This window comes from Aulonocara sp. 'chitande type north' Nkhata Bay, linkage group LG12, assembly GCF_057382095.1.
Source record: "Aulonocara sp. 'chitande type north' Nkhata Bay isolate Kocher_YH1m ecotype deep benthic linkage group LG12, A_spYH_male_GT1.1, whole genome shotgun sequence".
NCBI classification, from domain to species: Eukaryota; Metazoa; Chordata; class Actinopteri; order Cichliformes; family Cichlidae; genus Aulonocara; species Aulonocara sp. 'chitande type north' Nkhata Bay.
Genome location: NC_141355.1, coordinates 16,644,724 through 16,662,174, shown reverse-complemented (window position 1 = coordinate 16,662,174; position 17,451 = coordinate 16,644,724). Strand labels below are relative to the sequence as shown.

Below are 17,451 nucleotides of genomic sequence, written 5' to 3'. Positions count from 1 at the left end.
ACTAAAAACCTACTGTTTACTGAATAGAATACCCAATGCATTCTACTTTCCACCTGGTTGTTTTTGTAAAAACAATTACATAAACTGGGGTATAAGTGCAAAAAAATGGATTGAAGGCTTTGTTTATATTTCATGATTGGTCGCTACAATTTGCAAAATGACTCTTGGCAAAGAGAGAGAAAAACCTGCCAAGGCAAAAACAAGCAACGAACAAAGAACAGTCCCAAGGTTTTTCTGGTGCAGTGGTTCAGACAAAGAAGCCTTTCATTATACTGAGTTTCACACAGTATCGGATCTGTAAAAATTATACCCGGGTTACGTTTGGTGAAGAAAGCAACTGTCCCATTTGACTGCAAGGGATTTTTCATATTTAATTAATTCAAATAAGCGCAAAGTGGTTCGTTCTTTGTTCATCCTGAAGCATAATTATGATGTTTGTAGCTGTCACAGAGCAGAAGAATTACACTAATGTGTTTTATTATGATGCCTAAGCATACAGAGCATCCAAACACCCATGATTTTAACTTTAAAACATTAACTTTAAATATGCATAAATAAATAAATAAATAAATAAATAAATAAATAAATAAATAAAAGGAGTCTCTTTAATATACTAAAGGTTTCCTTACCTAGGCCTACAAAGACTACAGGGCTGTTGACAGTGCGTCTGCGGGAGTGTTCAGTAGTGGTGCTCGAGTTCCCAGTCAAAGGAAAAAAGCTGCCTGTTCGAAAGGCTACAAACTGCAGTTTACAGTCTGCTGCAGCATCCGAAGCAAACAGATTAGCTGGAAGAGTCACCGAGGCCAAGGCTACAGAATTCTGGAGAATTAAAAAAGGTGTAAGTCACACAAGAAGCCAAACTGCAAATGTTGATTGTATCAAAATCCTTCATTAAACCTAAACTGTCCGTGTCTATATGATGTGGTTATTAATGAAGTAGACAGAACAGGCGGATGCAAGAAGGCATACATAAGCCTCACCTTTAGGAAAAAATTGTTGAGAGAGGTGTTATGGGCACCAGTGCTACAGTGGACGCGAAGCTGCTGTTCATGGCCAGACTCTGACGTTTCCATTCCCAGGTTGCCCACTGACACCTCACGCTGCTGATGCGCAGTACAAGTTATCCCAGTGAAGTGGGCAGGTTGAATTAGATGGGCTTCCATCACAATGTTCTTAGACATCTGTAAACATGAAGTCACCCAGGCAAGGTAAACACCCTGACACTTTCATTTAAACATTACTATGGGTTTTGTTGCATTACACAGACAATTTCACACAGAAATATGATTAAAGACATGCACCGCTCTTCTAAATCACACACACATGCATTTCCTACTGCATGAATGAACTATAGAAAGATTTCACAGGTTTCACAGCAAGCATGCTCTGTTGAAAATCACATGATAAATATATAAAAAACAGTTAATAGTTCCCACCATGGAAAATTCTTTAGCATTACTGTGTAGCTGAGACCAAGCCAATGTCTCAAGGGAGTTGACTATAGAACTACAGGCTCTCTTCTCTCTCTGGGCCAGAGCGAGAATCTGTTCATCCACCTGCATCAGGTTACTGCCCATCTCCACCATCACCGCCAACAACTGGAGCACAGGGAAATTTAAAAGGAGATTTAATAAGGAACTCTAGAGAATATATTACTACATTTACTTAAAGTGCCCTCACCTCTTTTATCTGTGTCACATATTCCATAAACTTCTCCATAATTTGCGCCATGTACAGTACATCGACCGAGTCAGTAAAACCAGCAGCCTCCAGGGTGTATGTGCGAACTTGATGTGCCACTGTGACAACATTGGATGCATTGATGGGCCTCTGAAAAGCAAGAGCGGAAATATGGTGAGGACATAAGGAGTCACGTCATGCTGCGAATGTTTATTGAACCAACATACTACGGCGGTGACAGCGCTGCGACTGACCAGGATGAAGGTATGCAAGACACGTGTGATGCCGTTGGTGTAGTGACAGTTTGAGTAGTCGCCATCCTCCCATTTTCCAGTACGGTCACAATAGCGAGAGGCTTTTTTCTGCTCCATGCCCCCCTCAACAGAAAGGGAAGGGTAACGCAGCTGCAGGCAGTACTGGTGGGAGGTAATTCCTGCCAGAGTTCTTGGCCACCTGTGGATAAATGCCAGAGAATAATGGCAACGCTGAATCTTTTTTTTAATATCGTATGTTCCATATTATAATATACAGGATATATTTAAAGCTTTAACTGACCTGAACTCCCCACGGTTGTTGACAACTTTATCTTCTGGACAGAAGGAGGCACTGTTCTCCAGTACCACTATCTCAACGGTGAGAGACTTGTTGCCCCTCCCAGTAGAAACCACACACTCCCACTCTCCACTGGCCTCCACATGCACATCGTATAGAATAAGCTCACTGGATAAAGATGATAGCGACAGCTCATTATAACACATCGTTAACACATAGTATTGTAACTAATAAAGCCTCTCCCTTTTTCTTTTTTTTACACAGGACTGTCTTTGCACTAAAACGAAAACAACTCATCTGATCTACTACTACTCTGTCTGCGTTGCTCTATTTACCACACCTGGTGATAAAGGTGCAGTCATGCACGACACTGCTCTCCAGCTGGACACCCATTTCTGGATCAGTGGTCACCGGCTGACCATTGTGACGCCAGTGTAAAGTGGTCATCTTGTCCACCAAGGCAGCAGCGCAGTGGAAGGGCAGCCGATCGCCTTTGAAGACCACCTGACGCTGAGACGGCAGCAGTGACATGGTGTGCAGCTCCAGAGGACCATCTGAGCAACACGGTGGGAAAAGATGCAGATGTGAAGGTTACACATCGCTCGGAACTGCTTGTGCTGCTCTCTCATTACCAAGCCTCAGCTACATTTTTCCACAGAAGCTATTATGAGTCTGCCGTTCTAGAGCAGACTGGATGCAGACTGCAGCAATTGGTAAATTCAACCCACAGGATTAGCTGTCAACACAACTCACTGAGCCTTTTGGAAATATGTCCCCCGCAGAGCAGCGGGGATTGATTTTGTTCAACCCTTTTTTGGTCGGTTAATCCTTGAAATAGCTGAGATGAGCTTGAACTTCATAATGAGTGAACTGTTGCTATCATTCACAGTGCAACATTCTCTGAAATAAAGTGGTGAACCGCCTCATTCATATGCCTCACTGCTGCCAGGCTCTTACCACAGCTCAGATGGCCTTCCCTTAGTCCACGCAGGGGCTTTCCCCTCAGGCTCATGGGGTAGGCACACAGGGTTTCTTCCCCTAGCCGTGCTGGACTGCCGCGAAAGAAGTTCGGGACCCATTGCAGCTCGCAGTCACATGTTAGGTAGTCTGAGTTGAAGTTCCTGAAGAGAGAACCAATGTATTGTAAATAGTACTAACAGACCATCAAAGAACTTTGTGCTCCAATTTTGATGAGTTAAATTCTAACATTATTCTAATACTATTTAATTTGAATGTTAGCACTAATTAGCACGTATCCATATCTGTGTTTTGCACTTTGCTTGCTAAGCTAGCAAGTTCACTCTCTTCTCCTAATATGGTCCATTTTGACTCCACAAACACAAGATGACAAAATAACAAACACACGGGTTAAAAACAGCCACTTCACAAATATCTCATGCCCATGTCCATCTTTTATATACAGTCTGTGGTTCAGTTTTGAAATGTTTGTATATAAACTTCAATGTTTCTTTACGGTAGCATAAATGATATGCTTTCAGTTTTTTTTTAAAAAAAAAGCATGCACAGTATAGACAAAAATATCCAAATTAAAATAAATACATGTCAAATAAATCCTCTTTGATTATTTGAGCTTTGACACAGGCTTCACTGTGAAACACGGTTGGCATACACACGGGAAAATAAATATTAATTGAAAATAAATGTTATCTTTGTCTAGGATGTCCAAAAATATTTTGTTAAACTATGGACTGGTATGCCGTGAGGGTAACCTCGGGGGAACGAAAGGCCGACAGAGTTTAATACTCACACTAGCTTGAGGGACGGCAACTCTTCAAACACCCCTGGATTCATGGTTGATATGATGTTGCCAGAGAGGTTCCTAACAGAACACAAATTAGATATGAACAGTGTAACTTCATAGCTTTGCTGTAACTCATAGAGGACTTTTTTTAATCGAATCAATTCATCTGCCTCTTACAGTTTAGTAAGATTGGTCAGCCCCTGGAACATGTCTGCAGTCAGGCAGCCAATGCGGTTGTTGGAAAGGTCACTAAAAGTGTAAAAGACAAAAGAATGTGGTCAGTTATTTTCAAATTAAGAGGCCTTTTCTCAATCACTCAGCACCAGATTGTGGTGTCTTGACTCTTTCAGTGGCCGCATTGCTTTACTGATGTGAAATGTCATTTGTCTAAGAAACATATGCAATAACTTGTATAGGATCTCCTTTCATGTCTTTAAAAATTAAGTAGCTGTATTCAACTGTAGTCAGAACATTATATATTTTAATATTTGGGAAGTTAAAGAAGGGTTCCAACAGTTCTGGCTACTTCTCCTTATCAGGACACAAAGGGACCCAAGTACGAGTTTATCATCATTGGGGTAAAAGCAGGGCCCCAGTTCTGCTGTCCACCTCTGAGTGTGATGTATATCTGCAGTCAGAGAGGGATCTGCTCTGTTGTACCTCTGACACTACCCAGCAGAGAGCTGTCCAGAGCATGTGTTTATCTCTATCTGTTTGTTTTGAGAAGCCCCAGACCTTGCAGGGAAAACACAAGAAGGGGGAGGAGGGAAAGGGAGTCATGCGGCGCTGCGCCGAGGAGCCTCTTTGGACCCACGCTGCAACCAGACCTCGGTGTCCAAAAACACAATGAGTGAGCAGCAAGCGGCCTCAAACAGCCGCCTTGTCACATTCAATTGCGTGTGAGGAGCCCTGAGGTTTGAAGCGGGGCTCACAGATGACATCCCAGTGTCCCCTCTGCAGAAACATTTAGGAAAGGAAGCTTTTATGGTGACAATAACACCATGAACCTGATATGACATATGACATCTGTGAGCTTCCAAAAAAATATATATGTGGGTTTTCTCCTGACTACTGCCAATCTGGGCAACAAACTAACCTCCGTCCATCTTATGCTAAACCTTAGGATTAAACTCTCTGCGTTTATTGAGTTGTGAACCCGAGTGAAATGTGGGTCATCTTAATATCTACTTACAGTTTCCGAAGCTCAGAGAGGCTTTGGAAGGCTCCAGGCATGATGGTGCTGATTAAGTTGTGCTTGAGGTCCCTGGGGGAAAGAGAAAATGTTAGGTGCACGCAAGGACTATACTGACACATTAACAAGAGGACTGCAAACTTTCATTTTTGTATTCTCACTGAGAGTTGCAATGTTTAGATTGGTACTGCAATCATATATTTGTAATCAATATGTAGCTGGAGCTAATTCACTGAGCTTAGCATAAACTTGGATCAAGGGAAGCAGCTAACCCGGTATGTCATTGTAATAAAATGAGTCCTCAAGGGGCACAAAGTTGTAAGGCTCTAGCTTGATTAATTAACCCTTTCAGAGAAGAAAGTTTAAAAATAACAGCAGCATTTTAAGGGATTTTGTGTAGTAATAGTCACAAGCATGGTATCACCATTTACCATTGAAAGAAGACGCTGTTAGGTTTAAATGAATGGGAGCAGGGACACACATCCTAAACCTGGCTCGTCCAGCGAGCCACAGCAGGATATTTGTGCAAACAAATAGGAAATATTATCCGAACTGCCTCCTGGGCTTGAGACTAGCGAGATATTCAACCACATAAAACACTTGTGGAATCTGAAACTATTAACACTAAGTTCTGTTATTTATTTATTTATTTATTCTTTTTTTTCCAAAACTGTCCTTCCCGCAATAAGCTTTACCCAATTCAAACCATAAATAATAATTTTCTTTGAAGATTTAATTTCATACTATCCGCTGCACTTCTCCACCCTGTTCCACTTCTACACCCACACTCCAGTCTTAAAGACTTTAGCTAGATACTCCCATCTACATCAGCTGCTGTAGATTAGATTTTGAACCTTTTTTTTTGGCCAGGTGAGAATAGCAAGGCTAAATGAGGTCGGGAGACGGATGGTTATGAACAGCACATGTTATCCACGTTCCTATAGCATGAAATAGTTCTGCTCTCATCAGAGCAGTCGCAGAGTCAGATTTCCTTACAGGAGCATCAGTGCAGCAGCTGCGTTTTTCTCGATTTCTCTTTTTAACAAAGACTTCGATGTTATGTTAGACCTCAGAGGACCTTTTGGTCCTTTTTGTTTTCCACAAAACATTATCTTCCACGGCGGTTGTCAACCACGCTGCTTCACATCACCTCAGGCGTCTCTTAACCACTGTTTTGTCTGCTTTCCAAGAGATGAACTTTTCTGGGTAAGCTACGGCGGGAAAATTGTTGTAGAAAATGCTTCGAGCAAAGAAATTACACTGCGGTGTGGCTGAGACATGCTCAAAAAGATCAGGGGGTTTTGCTATTGGTCCTTCTAAGCCATCACTCATATTTAGATTCGAAACAGGAGACTGGTTGAAACGATGGAGCAAAAAAAAAAAAAAACTGGCCCCAGACCAACAGGCTAAAGTTTGCTCGGTTCAGATCTTTGAGTTTGTGCCAGCTTGTCAGTCAGAACATTTGCAACAATTTCACAGCTTTTTAAAAATCGGAGATATTTCCACCTCTGTGATTCTAAATAAGCAGTAAAAAAAAGCATATCACCAATCAAATCAAAGAGCAATCTGGGTGTTTGACAGAGAACAGCTACACTTTTCAGTATCTGTGTGTGTGTTTGTGTGTGTCTCCGGACTATATTGTGAGTCTGTCACAATATAAAATAGCAATCTTTGTGGTACTGCGTCTCACTCTGAATATACATGTGTTTCTGGGGGACATTAGCTTTATAGAATTTGTTGACCCAGGCAGGGGAAGAACAATACTGCTGTTTCCAGTCTGTGTGTCACGGGGCTCATTAGTGCAGCGATGAAAGACGCGGCACTGCCCACTACTTCCTCTCCCTGAGATCTGTCTCGCTCCCTCCCTGTCTGTCCCTTTGACACACACATGCTCCACGTGCGCACAGCCACACACTTTGCTGTGTTACCAAACGTGCTCTTACAGCTGGATTAAAATGCTAACACAAAAGTGCCACAGAGTCGCTGTAAGCTGGGATTCAGTTGCTAGATAGAAGTGTCAGTTTCAAGGCTTGTCTTTAAATGCTTGTTTTTGTCACCTCCTTCTTGCAGATGGAGGTAATGTTTACTATAACACTGCTCATATGATCTACACAACACATTTATTATTAAGACAGTGCATTATTTCTTTTCCTTTATATTGTAAAAATCTCCTGCTTAAATCTCCTCAGATCAGCAAACTAAAGATCTCGAGAAAAATATAATGGCTAATTTTAATTAGCTTCTTAATAAATGTAATGTACTGCACAGAACAACTAAATTAACTCATTTCTTCTGGTGTGTTATCTTCTGTTATATTGTCTGGTGGAAAAAAACACCTAAAAAAAATCAAAAATCAACAGATGATACTAGAAAGACACAAACATGACATAAATCCAAATAGACTTACACAAGTACACAAACATGTTAGCCGTGCTGTTCTCACAGGACATTAGACTGAGTTCAAATTTGTGCCTGGATACCAAACCAAACCAAAGAAGTGTTTGTTGATTTTTGGAGGAGGCCACTTCCTTCTGTCCCTGCAACATGTGCTATTAAAGGTGAGCCGGTCGCTGCAGTGCACTGATATGTAAATATTTGGGTGCTGTTTTTGATAGGTAGTTAAATTTCGATTCAAACACAGATGCTATATGTGGGAAAGTTATGAAATTGACCCTTGTGAAAATAATTTAGTTCTCCTTTATCAAGTCAGTACTTTTATTTTCTCTGATTTGCTGGTTTGGAAGTCTTAAATCTTAAACACAGGAGCAAAATGTATCATTCAAGCGAATGAATGAAGCCAGAACTATATAGTGACTGTGCCAATGTGGATTTCATGTTTCTCAAGAGGAATCTTATCCCAACTGCATCAAGCCAATGTGCATTTCCTGTCTGGCTCAAGGCTCTGACCTGATTATTAACACACCGCTGCCTCTGATCCCTTCTCTTATCACCAGGCTGGTAAACGTGAAGGAAAACAGGAACTGAAGCACTGTCCAAGCACTTCGCCGGCACAATCCCAGCTGAATGTCTGGAGCCGCCTCTTACCACTGGCTCACAGTGTCCGATTTGTTTCCAGCGCTATTTAAAACCTTCAGTACAGTAGATTGAAAATAGAGTAGCAGGCTTCACACTCAGGCGATGACTTGTGTGCGTGCCCTCTGGAGTAGCCAGCGCCCCATCTTACAGCAGCTTCACAGCTCAGTGACCTCGACACTGATGAAAACAGCTGTCACCAAGGAAGAGGATAACAGCAGAGACAATGAATGCTTCAAAGCCTCATGCTTGCAGACCATGAAAATATCAACAATTTTAACGTCTAAAGTTTAAATTGTAGCTATTATTTTAGTTTTTCAACATCCTCCTCAGGAGCAGCATCTATTTCTTCCAAAAGCTCGATGAGCTGATTGATGGCAACACATTGTTACAGTCACTACGACCTTTCTTTTTGAGTTATGCTTTGTAACCTTCTGAGTGCAGTGCTTCATCCCCTACGCTACATGTGGCGCGTATGATTAGACGGTGACAAACTCAAGCTCGCTCCCAAATCCAAAAGGGGCCATTGTCTGCCGCCGCTGGGCCTAACACCAGAGGCAGCCATTAAGAATGCCCCCCCCCCCAAAACTCCTCCTGATCAATGGGACTGGTCCTCTGCCATTCTGAAGAGTCATTGCTCTGTTGGATACAGGGGATGAGCGCCTGGGCCCCATGCAGACTGGAGAGGAGCGACGTGCTTGTAGGGCAGCGAGAGGGTAATAATGAAGACATGGTCTGTAAAGCGCTCCAGACATGGAGTGCTCCATTATCAGGAGCACAGCAGCAGCAACTGGAGTGCTGACATTGTTTAGGCTCCAGCCCTGGAGGGAGCTGGGAAAATGACGGAAGCCGGGGGAATGGCCACTCATTATCACCAGACTGGAATTAAGAATTTCCTGTTGCTGGAGTTTTTTTTAAAAGTTTTTTTTTAATGGAAAGTCAGTGGGTTGCGGCGTGATTTCTATACTTTAATTGCAGTTTTCTCTGTATACGACTCAATAAAGGAAAAAAGACAGAAACAAACATGTCTGAAGGTATGATGGAAAAAAAGCGAGGGGGTGTTAACTGCCACCTTGGTTCCTGAAAGAGGTCAGCGGAGACCATTTTTGTGCCGCGTGTCATTTCCTGTCTGGTTGGCGGGTCTAGCAGAGGCCTTTGCTCGTTTATTTTTACAGTTTCCTTTCTCTCTCTCTCTCTTTTTTTTTAACTAGGTAGTTTTCCTTTGTCGGGAGGGGCAGGTGGGTTAAAGGATTCAGTAATAAGAAGAAAAATACGGCCCTGCGTATGGTCCCTGTACACCCCACCCCCCTACTCCACAACACACTTGCTCACAATGGGGCTCTGTAACTACCGACCCCAACGTGCTCTTGCTTTCCCCCTAAAACAGGAAACCAGGATCTGCTGAGCTCTTGTTTTTCTACTAATTTCCTGCTTTGCTGCCCCGTCCCTAGATTATTTATTTAATTTTTTTCTGGTTCCTCTCAGATTGGATATACCTGATCAGCTATTTGCCATCTGGAAAGCATTTATTCTAGCACAGCCAAGAAACCTTACACACATAATACACATTTTCTATGATTTTCTGTCAGTAGCGCTGCTGCAGGACACATGTTTAAAATATTTCCTTGCAATTTCGGACAACAAGCATCAGGACCGTACTATGGTTCAAAAACACGAGGCCCGCAGCTCTGCCCATGACTGACCATAACATAAACCGTGGGTCCAACTGCACTGTTGTTAGTGGGATGTGCAGAAATAGCAACACACTTTTATTTGAAGTGTAAAATTTCCTAGCTTGGTTATATGTTCCTATAATCTGCAGCAAGAAGAGATGAAGATTATTCTGCCAAGGAAAACTCTGAAACCACGGATCGTGATTGACTCCAGGTCTGGCTTTAGGAGCGGCATAGAGAAGAGTGCCGTGCCCATTTTTGGCAGATTTTCACGAGACCTACCAGAATGCAAATAATCAAAAACAATAAAAGTCAGATCAGATCAGATAGATTTGAACATACAGTGAAAAAAAAATGCTAAGAACATTTTATTTTCATTTCATCTGGGTCATTCAGTCTTTATTAGAAAGTTAAGTAAAAATATAGTTGTAACAATTTGCAGCTGAGAAATCAGCAGGGACAAGTGCCTTTTGTTCAGGTTGTCAATGAAAAGAGTGGCTCGTGTCCGCGAGTGAATTTTCAGCCAGTAGGTGGACTGCAGCATGCAGAGAGTGTAAAAGGTGAGGAACAGCAAGAGCCCGAGTGGGCTCGGAGAAGGGAGATGCAAAAATAAAGCAGAAAAGGAAGCTGGGGGGGGAAGAAGGTCTAGAGAAAGCTCAAGTTCCTCCTGAGGAAAATGCCCTTGAAACCATATCGAGTTTGCCGAAAGAGTGTGTGAGAGTGAGTTACTGGCATATAAAGCATATGATTTGGTAATGGGCTTATGAGGGGGTTTACTCGCTGTTTCAATAAACTCCCAGAGCCATGACTGGGCTAAGCTTGCAATACAAACACACCCGTTCCTCCAGTTTATCTGAAAGACACATCTGGAGTCTATCAACTCCTGCAGCACCCCCTTTGTGTTTCCACTCTCCACCACGCTTAACCCCTTCCTCACCCACTCCACCCCTTAATGGGTCATGCACTCTCATTAGGTGACTGTTGCCTAACCGGGAGCCACCCATTTTTCCCGGCATGTGCGGGAAAAATGCACCAAAACAAATGTTCATTTTTCTGTGAAGGGGGAAACAAGACTCCCCTGTGCAATCACAGCAGCTGTCCTTAGCGCTCTCCAGAGTGGGCTGGTACAATCTGAGCCTTTCTTTTAGTCAGGCCAGTCTAGACAGAGGGGCTCCTTGCCATCTCGCCATGCCTACACGTTGGCCACTGTTTTTAAGTGTTACAGTGTGGCACACCTCTTCTTTGTTCCCACTCATCAAGGTAATTTGCTCAGCTTGTGTGGAAATCTCCTGCTAAGGAAAACGGCCTCAGATTTATACAAGACAAACTGCAGGAGTGTGCTTTCTTTCTCACCCTCGCTCCCTCCCTCTCCCTTCTTCATCTACCCTTTCCCTCTCTCTCACCACCATACCATCTTTAGCCATCTTGGCTCTGCGTCCCTCATGTCAGATGGTAAAGTTGTTTAAGTTGGACTCCGTCCTAACCCCTACCGCTCAGAATGGCAGAGGCGATTTCAAGGTTGGTTTCGGAGAGATTTCAGGCAAAGAGTGAATGAATGGTCTGCCTCTGCTTTTGCGGAACAGATACTATCAAGCCAAACATATATGAATTGGCCTAGGCCTGCACATAATCATAACACTATAACTGTGCATGTTTTCTCATGCAGACATTTTTAAGAAACAGTGTTCCAGCCCAAGGTTTAATTTCAGGCTTCCCTTAATTTTGTTGCATTATCAGCATAAATCTCAAGCACCTCCTTATTTTCTACACTTAAACTAAGTTGAGTCTACAAGAAGTGTTTGGTTGTCTTATGTGATGTTTTATGTGCTTACTCCAATGAGTCCAAAGAAGCGCAGTGTTTAAAAGATTCCCACTGTAGAGATCATCTCAGCCTCTCTTGTTGACAAAAACGGTCACGCTGCCAACACCTAGAGCCTCCTAACCACAAGCCTCACTCCTGCCTTTCAGACCTGTCCACTACAAACACCCTGCTGCTCCCTCATCCATCATCATCGTTGCCCTCTGCTCTCCCTCCCTGCTCCCTCTCTCGCTGTAGGGTAACAAGCCTTAGTAATGAGGGCCCCTTGTGCCCTGCCTGCCTGTCCTGTGTCCCATGGTGCAGTGGGGCCCATTTGGAAAGGAGCCAGACTGCCTCGGCCCTCGTTGCTCATTATTCTCATTACATTGCCTCAAATCAGTGCAGGACAGGCTGCTGGGATCTGTCCACAACTCATAAAGGTCCCGGCTCATTAGTGGGGTTGCCAGTGAAAACTTCCATCAGAAAGGGTGTGCATAGCGGTAGAGGTACTCAAAAGGTGCGCAAGTACACGAGCAGAGGTCTGACGGTGTGTATGAAAGTGACTTATTTTGCGCATAGCAACCACCGCCACAGAGGCGAGGCATGATTTAACCAGTGTGTTCATCCAAAGAGCTGGAAAGAAATGAAGTATTCCAAGATCCAAATGTAGCCATTGGATGGCAAGCCTGTTTAAAAGACCTACAAAAACACAGTAGTCTAGTAAGAGGGCAAAAAACAAACAATCCTAAATTGCTCCTCTGCACTTGGGTGGCTTGGCAGGTTATGAAGGCAATAGTGGCTTTGAGGAGGTTTGTCCCAATGAAAGGGCTAACTGTGTAGATTGCTGCACGGCCTTGTCCAGGCCTGGAGGAGGGTGTTCTACTCTGGAGCTGAATTCTCCGTTTAATAACAGCAGATCAGACTGCATTCAGCTCTGAATAGAAGTATGCTGTGAGCGTGTGGAAGTGAGTGTGTGTCTGCTGAGACCTGTTAGACTGGGCCAGAAGAGAGGGTGCCCATACTAGGAAGCACACTCAAGGGTTACTGTATACACTGAAGTCACAGCAGCGATGAGCCAAGAGTGAGAGTGTGTGCGCGAGTGTGTGTGTACCTGTTTAGACATCTTTGTGGGGACCAAAAATTGGAATGTTACTATACTTGTGGGGACCAACAGTCACTTATGAGGACAAAAGCGGCTGTCCTTGCGAGACTGAAGACTTTTTGAGACTTAAAATGTGGATTTAGTGTCAGGGTTACAATTAGATTATGGTTAGGTTTAGGCTATGGCTTAGGGTTAGGTATTCATTTTGATTAGTTAGGGTTAGGGTAAGCGGCTAGGGCAGAGGTTTCCAACTCTGGGCCTTAAGGGCCGGTGTCCTGCAAGTTTTAGATGTGTCCTTGATCCAACACAGCCGATTTAAATGTCTAAAGTACCTCCTCAACATGTCCTCCTCAACAGTTCTCAAGCTTGGTAATGAACTAATTATTTGATTCAGCTGTGTTGATCCAGGGTGATATCTAAAACCTCTGGGCTAGTGAAAGCACTATCAATTTGATGTCCTCACTAAGATATCAAAACGAGAATGTGTGTGTGTGTGTGTCCCTGTGTGTGTATGTTTCACAACAACATGTGTCCCAATGTGTGTGTGTGTGTGTGTGTGTGTGCGTGCAGTTAGGGGGCGCAGACTGTGTTTATCCTTGTCACGTAGGGGAAGAGATGCAGTGTAATTCCCTGATGTGTGTTTACTCAGCCCCAGTGGGCTGGCCTTTGATTACACCGCTGGTCACATAATATGAGTAACTGCTCACTACTGCTCCAAATGACAAGCACATGTTGACGCCATACTGGAAACAATGAGAAGACCCGAAGAGCCGTGGTGGACCGAGGAGACAAAACAAAACCAAAATCTCACAAGCGCAGACAAAACTCACACTCTAAGCTCATATCTGAATTCATCCCTGCAAACCCTTCCATCAGTGTGGCATTTTTCACAACAGACAGCAAATTTCCCATGAGCTCAGATGTGATTATAAGCTGCCCGAGGCTCAATTAAAGGTTGAAGATGTCAGAGTGAGTGAGTGGACCTCCACCACTGTGTGTCAGCAAGCCAGCAGAGGTGGAGGCGGAGGAGTGAAATGAGGCCTGTGTGATTTACATTTCGTGCTCAGCCAGACGCCTGCATCTCCCACTGTGGAGCACAGCCAGGGGTTTATCTGCCTGTTTTTTGTCTTTCTCCCAACCTCTTTTAGTTAAACCTCCACTCTGCTGCCTCCTGCTAGTTTTTTATCACTGCTCCAGGTACATGGGAGAGCTCAGATTACCCGACCCACCGACCCTATGGCGCTACAGGAAGGCTTTTCCACACTAACAAAAATATGCAACATCAGCTCATTCTGAGCCACAGATCAGGCTTTAATTTACTATACATTACTGCCCAAGTAGCATTAGCCTCAGGATCTTCCTGTCAACAGCTTTATCAGCGTCCTCGGTGCAAGACTGCTGAGGTGAGAACTGACAACTTGGCCTTGAAACTATTCACCAATGGTGTTCTCGTGTCAGACTTTAGAAAAAAAAACATAAATTTGAGCAAATATAGCTTTTGTTCTCGACTGGCACATCTGCTCTGAACTTCAGTGGTAGGTACTAACAAGCTAACAACTGCAACAAATTACCATATTTTTCTTTCTTTCAACATTTTTGAGAAACTCGTTAGCTTCATGGGTGGCAGCTCGAAGTGCCATGTGGAACTAATATCTCTGCAACATACCCACCAGCCCCCTCGCCAACAATATAAGCCTGTCTGCCAGACTACAGCATCCAAGTTTGCGAAGTGAAGCTGCAACATATGTGTTGTTGCCATAAAGCTTTACTGGGATGCCCTGTGAAACAGCACACTGTAAAAAAAACCCCCAAAATGAATCTGTTGTGAAACGTACACTAGATTCAAGGACAGTGTGAGAATATCAGAGTATTCAGGGAGATTGGCATAGTAGAGTGTAGGTGCTAATTAATTTAACACCCATCCTGTTTGTATTTCATTCATTGGGCAACATGATTTATAAGATTTATTTTTTGTATAAGAACCAGAAACACTGTCAACGTCTGTAGACCCAAGCTCATTCAAACTCTGCCCTGTGGTATGAAAAGTCAAAATTTGGAAATTTGAAGAAGGAAAGCCAGCATGTGTGAAAGCATGGCTGTTGTGCATTAGTGTGCACAGCCTGGATAACTTGCTCTGAATGATGCATGCAGGTTTTGATCAATTTATATTCCCACCTAAATATGACAGAGAGTGTTACAACAACATGGCTGTGTAGGACAAGTCTCAGGGCTTTAACTGGCCCGCCTGCAGTCCAGGCCCGTCAACCTCTGGAAACATTTGGTACACTGTGAAATGAAACATACAGCTAAGGAGGCCCTGCATGTCAAGCAAGTATGGGAAAACATTTAGCTTCTTAATGTACAACAGTTGGCCTCCTCAGTTTCACGATAAAACACGATTAAAAGAAGATTCAAGCCAGCACAGCTGTAAACATACCGATGGCCAAACTTTTTCTTTCTTTTTGTTTTTCCAAATATGTTACTGGCAACAAGTTTGAAATGAATATATACATTTTTTCCAAAAAGCAAAAAACACATTATATGTTTGGCCTTTGTACTTTTATCAATTGAATATGTCATTTCAATTATTTGAAATGATTACAGTCTGTTTTTATTTACAATACACAAAGCAACCCAGCTCTTTTGAAAACAGGGTTGTATTTGTTTTCGTAATATCGTGGTCTGGACCAAGGTGGTGGATCGTCTTACAGGCCGTGCAATTATAGCCATGTGTCACCACTGGCAGTTCCAACTATAGTTCCTTTCCCGTTTGTCACCAGTGGCGCTGTGCATCGCCTCAAATTCGTAAGAAAATATTTCATCTCTCACTTGTCTCACACCCCATTCATAGAGAGATTACGATGCCGCTAAGGAGGGCCAGACTGTCTGCAAGCCACAGGCAAAGCTGCCAACATGCAGCTCCTGCCAGAGATCTCCCTTATCTTGTCATGTGGAGTGGGGCTTTACTGATAATGGAGGAGTGAAGTGTAATTATGTGAAGTTTTCAACATAAGTCTGTGATAGCCAGTCTGAGTGTATCATCCTCCCTTCTGGAATGAAGCCCGTGATCGGATAGATGGGCCATAGCTGCTCAGATCTGCTCAGATCTCTCTGATACCTTGTCTGTATGTCTCCACAAGGCCCGGGCCAGAGACAAGCCAGAAATCAGCTCACACATAAATCCAGTGGAAACAATACACATGACATTAGACCACCCGCAGAAGCACAGTATTTAATAAAGGACGATGAGAAAAGGATACTCACAATTTATCCAAGACATAAAGTCCAAGGAAGGATCCGTTTCTCAGAACTCGGATTTTGTTGTGGCTCAGTATCCTGTAAATAAAAAAAATGGAAACAAATCAAATCACACGGTTGTTAAAAATAGGTTGAAAAAAAAAACATGAGGAATAGAAATAGAATAGAAACATAAATTAGGAGGAGGAAAAAAGCCAAAGAAAATGTCCATTCAGTGCTGCAGTCACATGAGAGATTAGCATTAGCATTACCTAAAGATGTTTCAAATAAATGATAAGACAGAAGGGCATCAAGACAGAGGTTGCAATCTTGATAATCATTTATAAGTTATTGTTTTTTAAGATCAAAGGGATGTCTTTCCATATCAAACAAATGGCGGCACATGCCACGGTAATTAGCTCTTTCCCCGCTGGCAAATCACTTGGCCTTTGGAGTTCTTATCAGTGCACAGAGCAAAATGCTAGAGGGCAGAGTGGAAGTGAGGCTGAGATCTCTCGGTTTGACAGGGAAATGCAAAAATATAAGGCAATAGGCCAAGGCTGCTTTAGAAGTTGCATAGACTTATACTCTGCCCCTAGTTTCAGTGACAATATACTTGTGAGAGTTAAGTAAATAGGACACTACATGCAGAAGCCTGTTGGCTTAGCTTATTCACAACAGTAGAAGCATGATAGGGAAAATTTCTAGTCTGAGGCATGGATCATGGAAAGTGCAGCAAATTAATTGTCTTCTTTATAGAGAAAAAAAAGCTACAACAAAATAGTTACTTTTTAATAAAAACAACTTTATTTGTATGACATTTGTCAAAACACAGAGTCCTTCACAGTTTGAATAAAAGCCACACATTAAAGATAATGTCTGAAGATACAGACACATAATCAACTATACGATCATTCATCACACACATACATGCAAATAGTTGCAAACTATGTCCAAAAATAAAGAGGACAATTAATAAAGAGGCGATTAAGGAAAAGCTAACCTGTATAAATGAGTGTTAGCCAGAGAAAGGAAGAGAAACGCATCATGAGAATTTATTAACTTAAAACACCATGAAAGTTTTGTAGCAGATAAGGGTTGAAACAAATCTGCTACTGTATTGAATTACAGTCACAGCGCCATTTTTTCCAATTCAGGAAGAATGACATTTTTATAGTGCACAAAAAGTTCAAGAGGAGGTCTGGGTGGAGAACTGGTGCACAAAAACACCAGTGGTCAAGATTGATAGCACTTTATTCTCCATACGCAGCACATTACCGTCACCATAATCACAATTATGATGGAGCTACACCATCCATCTATCCATCTATCCTCTTCTGCTTATCCTTATCAGGATCGCCGGGGGGGGGTCTATCCCGGCTAACCAAGGTTGTTATAGTTAACTAAAAATTAACTAAAAAG

At 42.8% G+C, this 17,451-nt stretch overlaps 1 protein-coding gene across 1 annotated transcript in view; it reads right to left on the bottom strand.

The window, feature by feature from the left end:
* adgra2 (adhesion G protein-coupled receptor A2) overlaps window positions 1-17,451 on the bottom strand; it is a 40,469-nt gene that overhangs the window by 5,378 nt on the left and 17,640 nt on the right. Inside the window, exons 2-13 of the mRNA XM_086313860.1 lie at window positions 16,057-16,128; window positions 5,187-5,258; window positions 4,172-4,243; window positions 4,001-4,072; window positions 3,190-3,353; window positions 2,573-2,786; window positions 2,236-2,400; window positions 1,935-2,133; window positions 1,681-1,830; window positions 1,437-1,598; window positions 981-1,181; window positions 630-819 (exon numbers count right to left, since the gene is read on the bottom strand). Of these exons, the coding sequence (XP_086169986.1) occupies window positions 630-819; window positions 981-1,181; window positions 1,437-1,598; window positions 1,681-1,830; window positions 1,935-2,133; window positions 2,236-2,400; window positions 2,573-2,786; window positions 3,190-3,353; window positions 4,001-4,072; window positions 4,172-4,243; window positions 5,187-5,258; window positions 16,057-16,128 (1,733 nt within the window). The remainder of the gene's footprint in view (window positions 1-629; window positions 820-980; window positions 1,182-1,436; window positions 1,599-1,680; window positions 1,831-1,934; window positions 2,134-2,235; window positions 2,401-2,572; window positions 2,787-3,189; window positions 3,354-4,000; window positions 4,073-4,171; window positions 4,244-5,186; window positions 5,259-16,056; window positions 16,129-17,451) is intronic.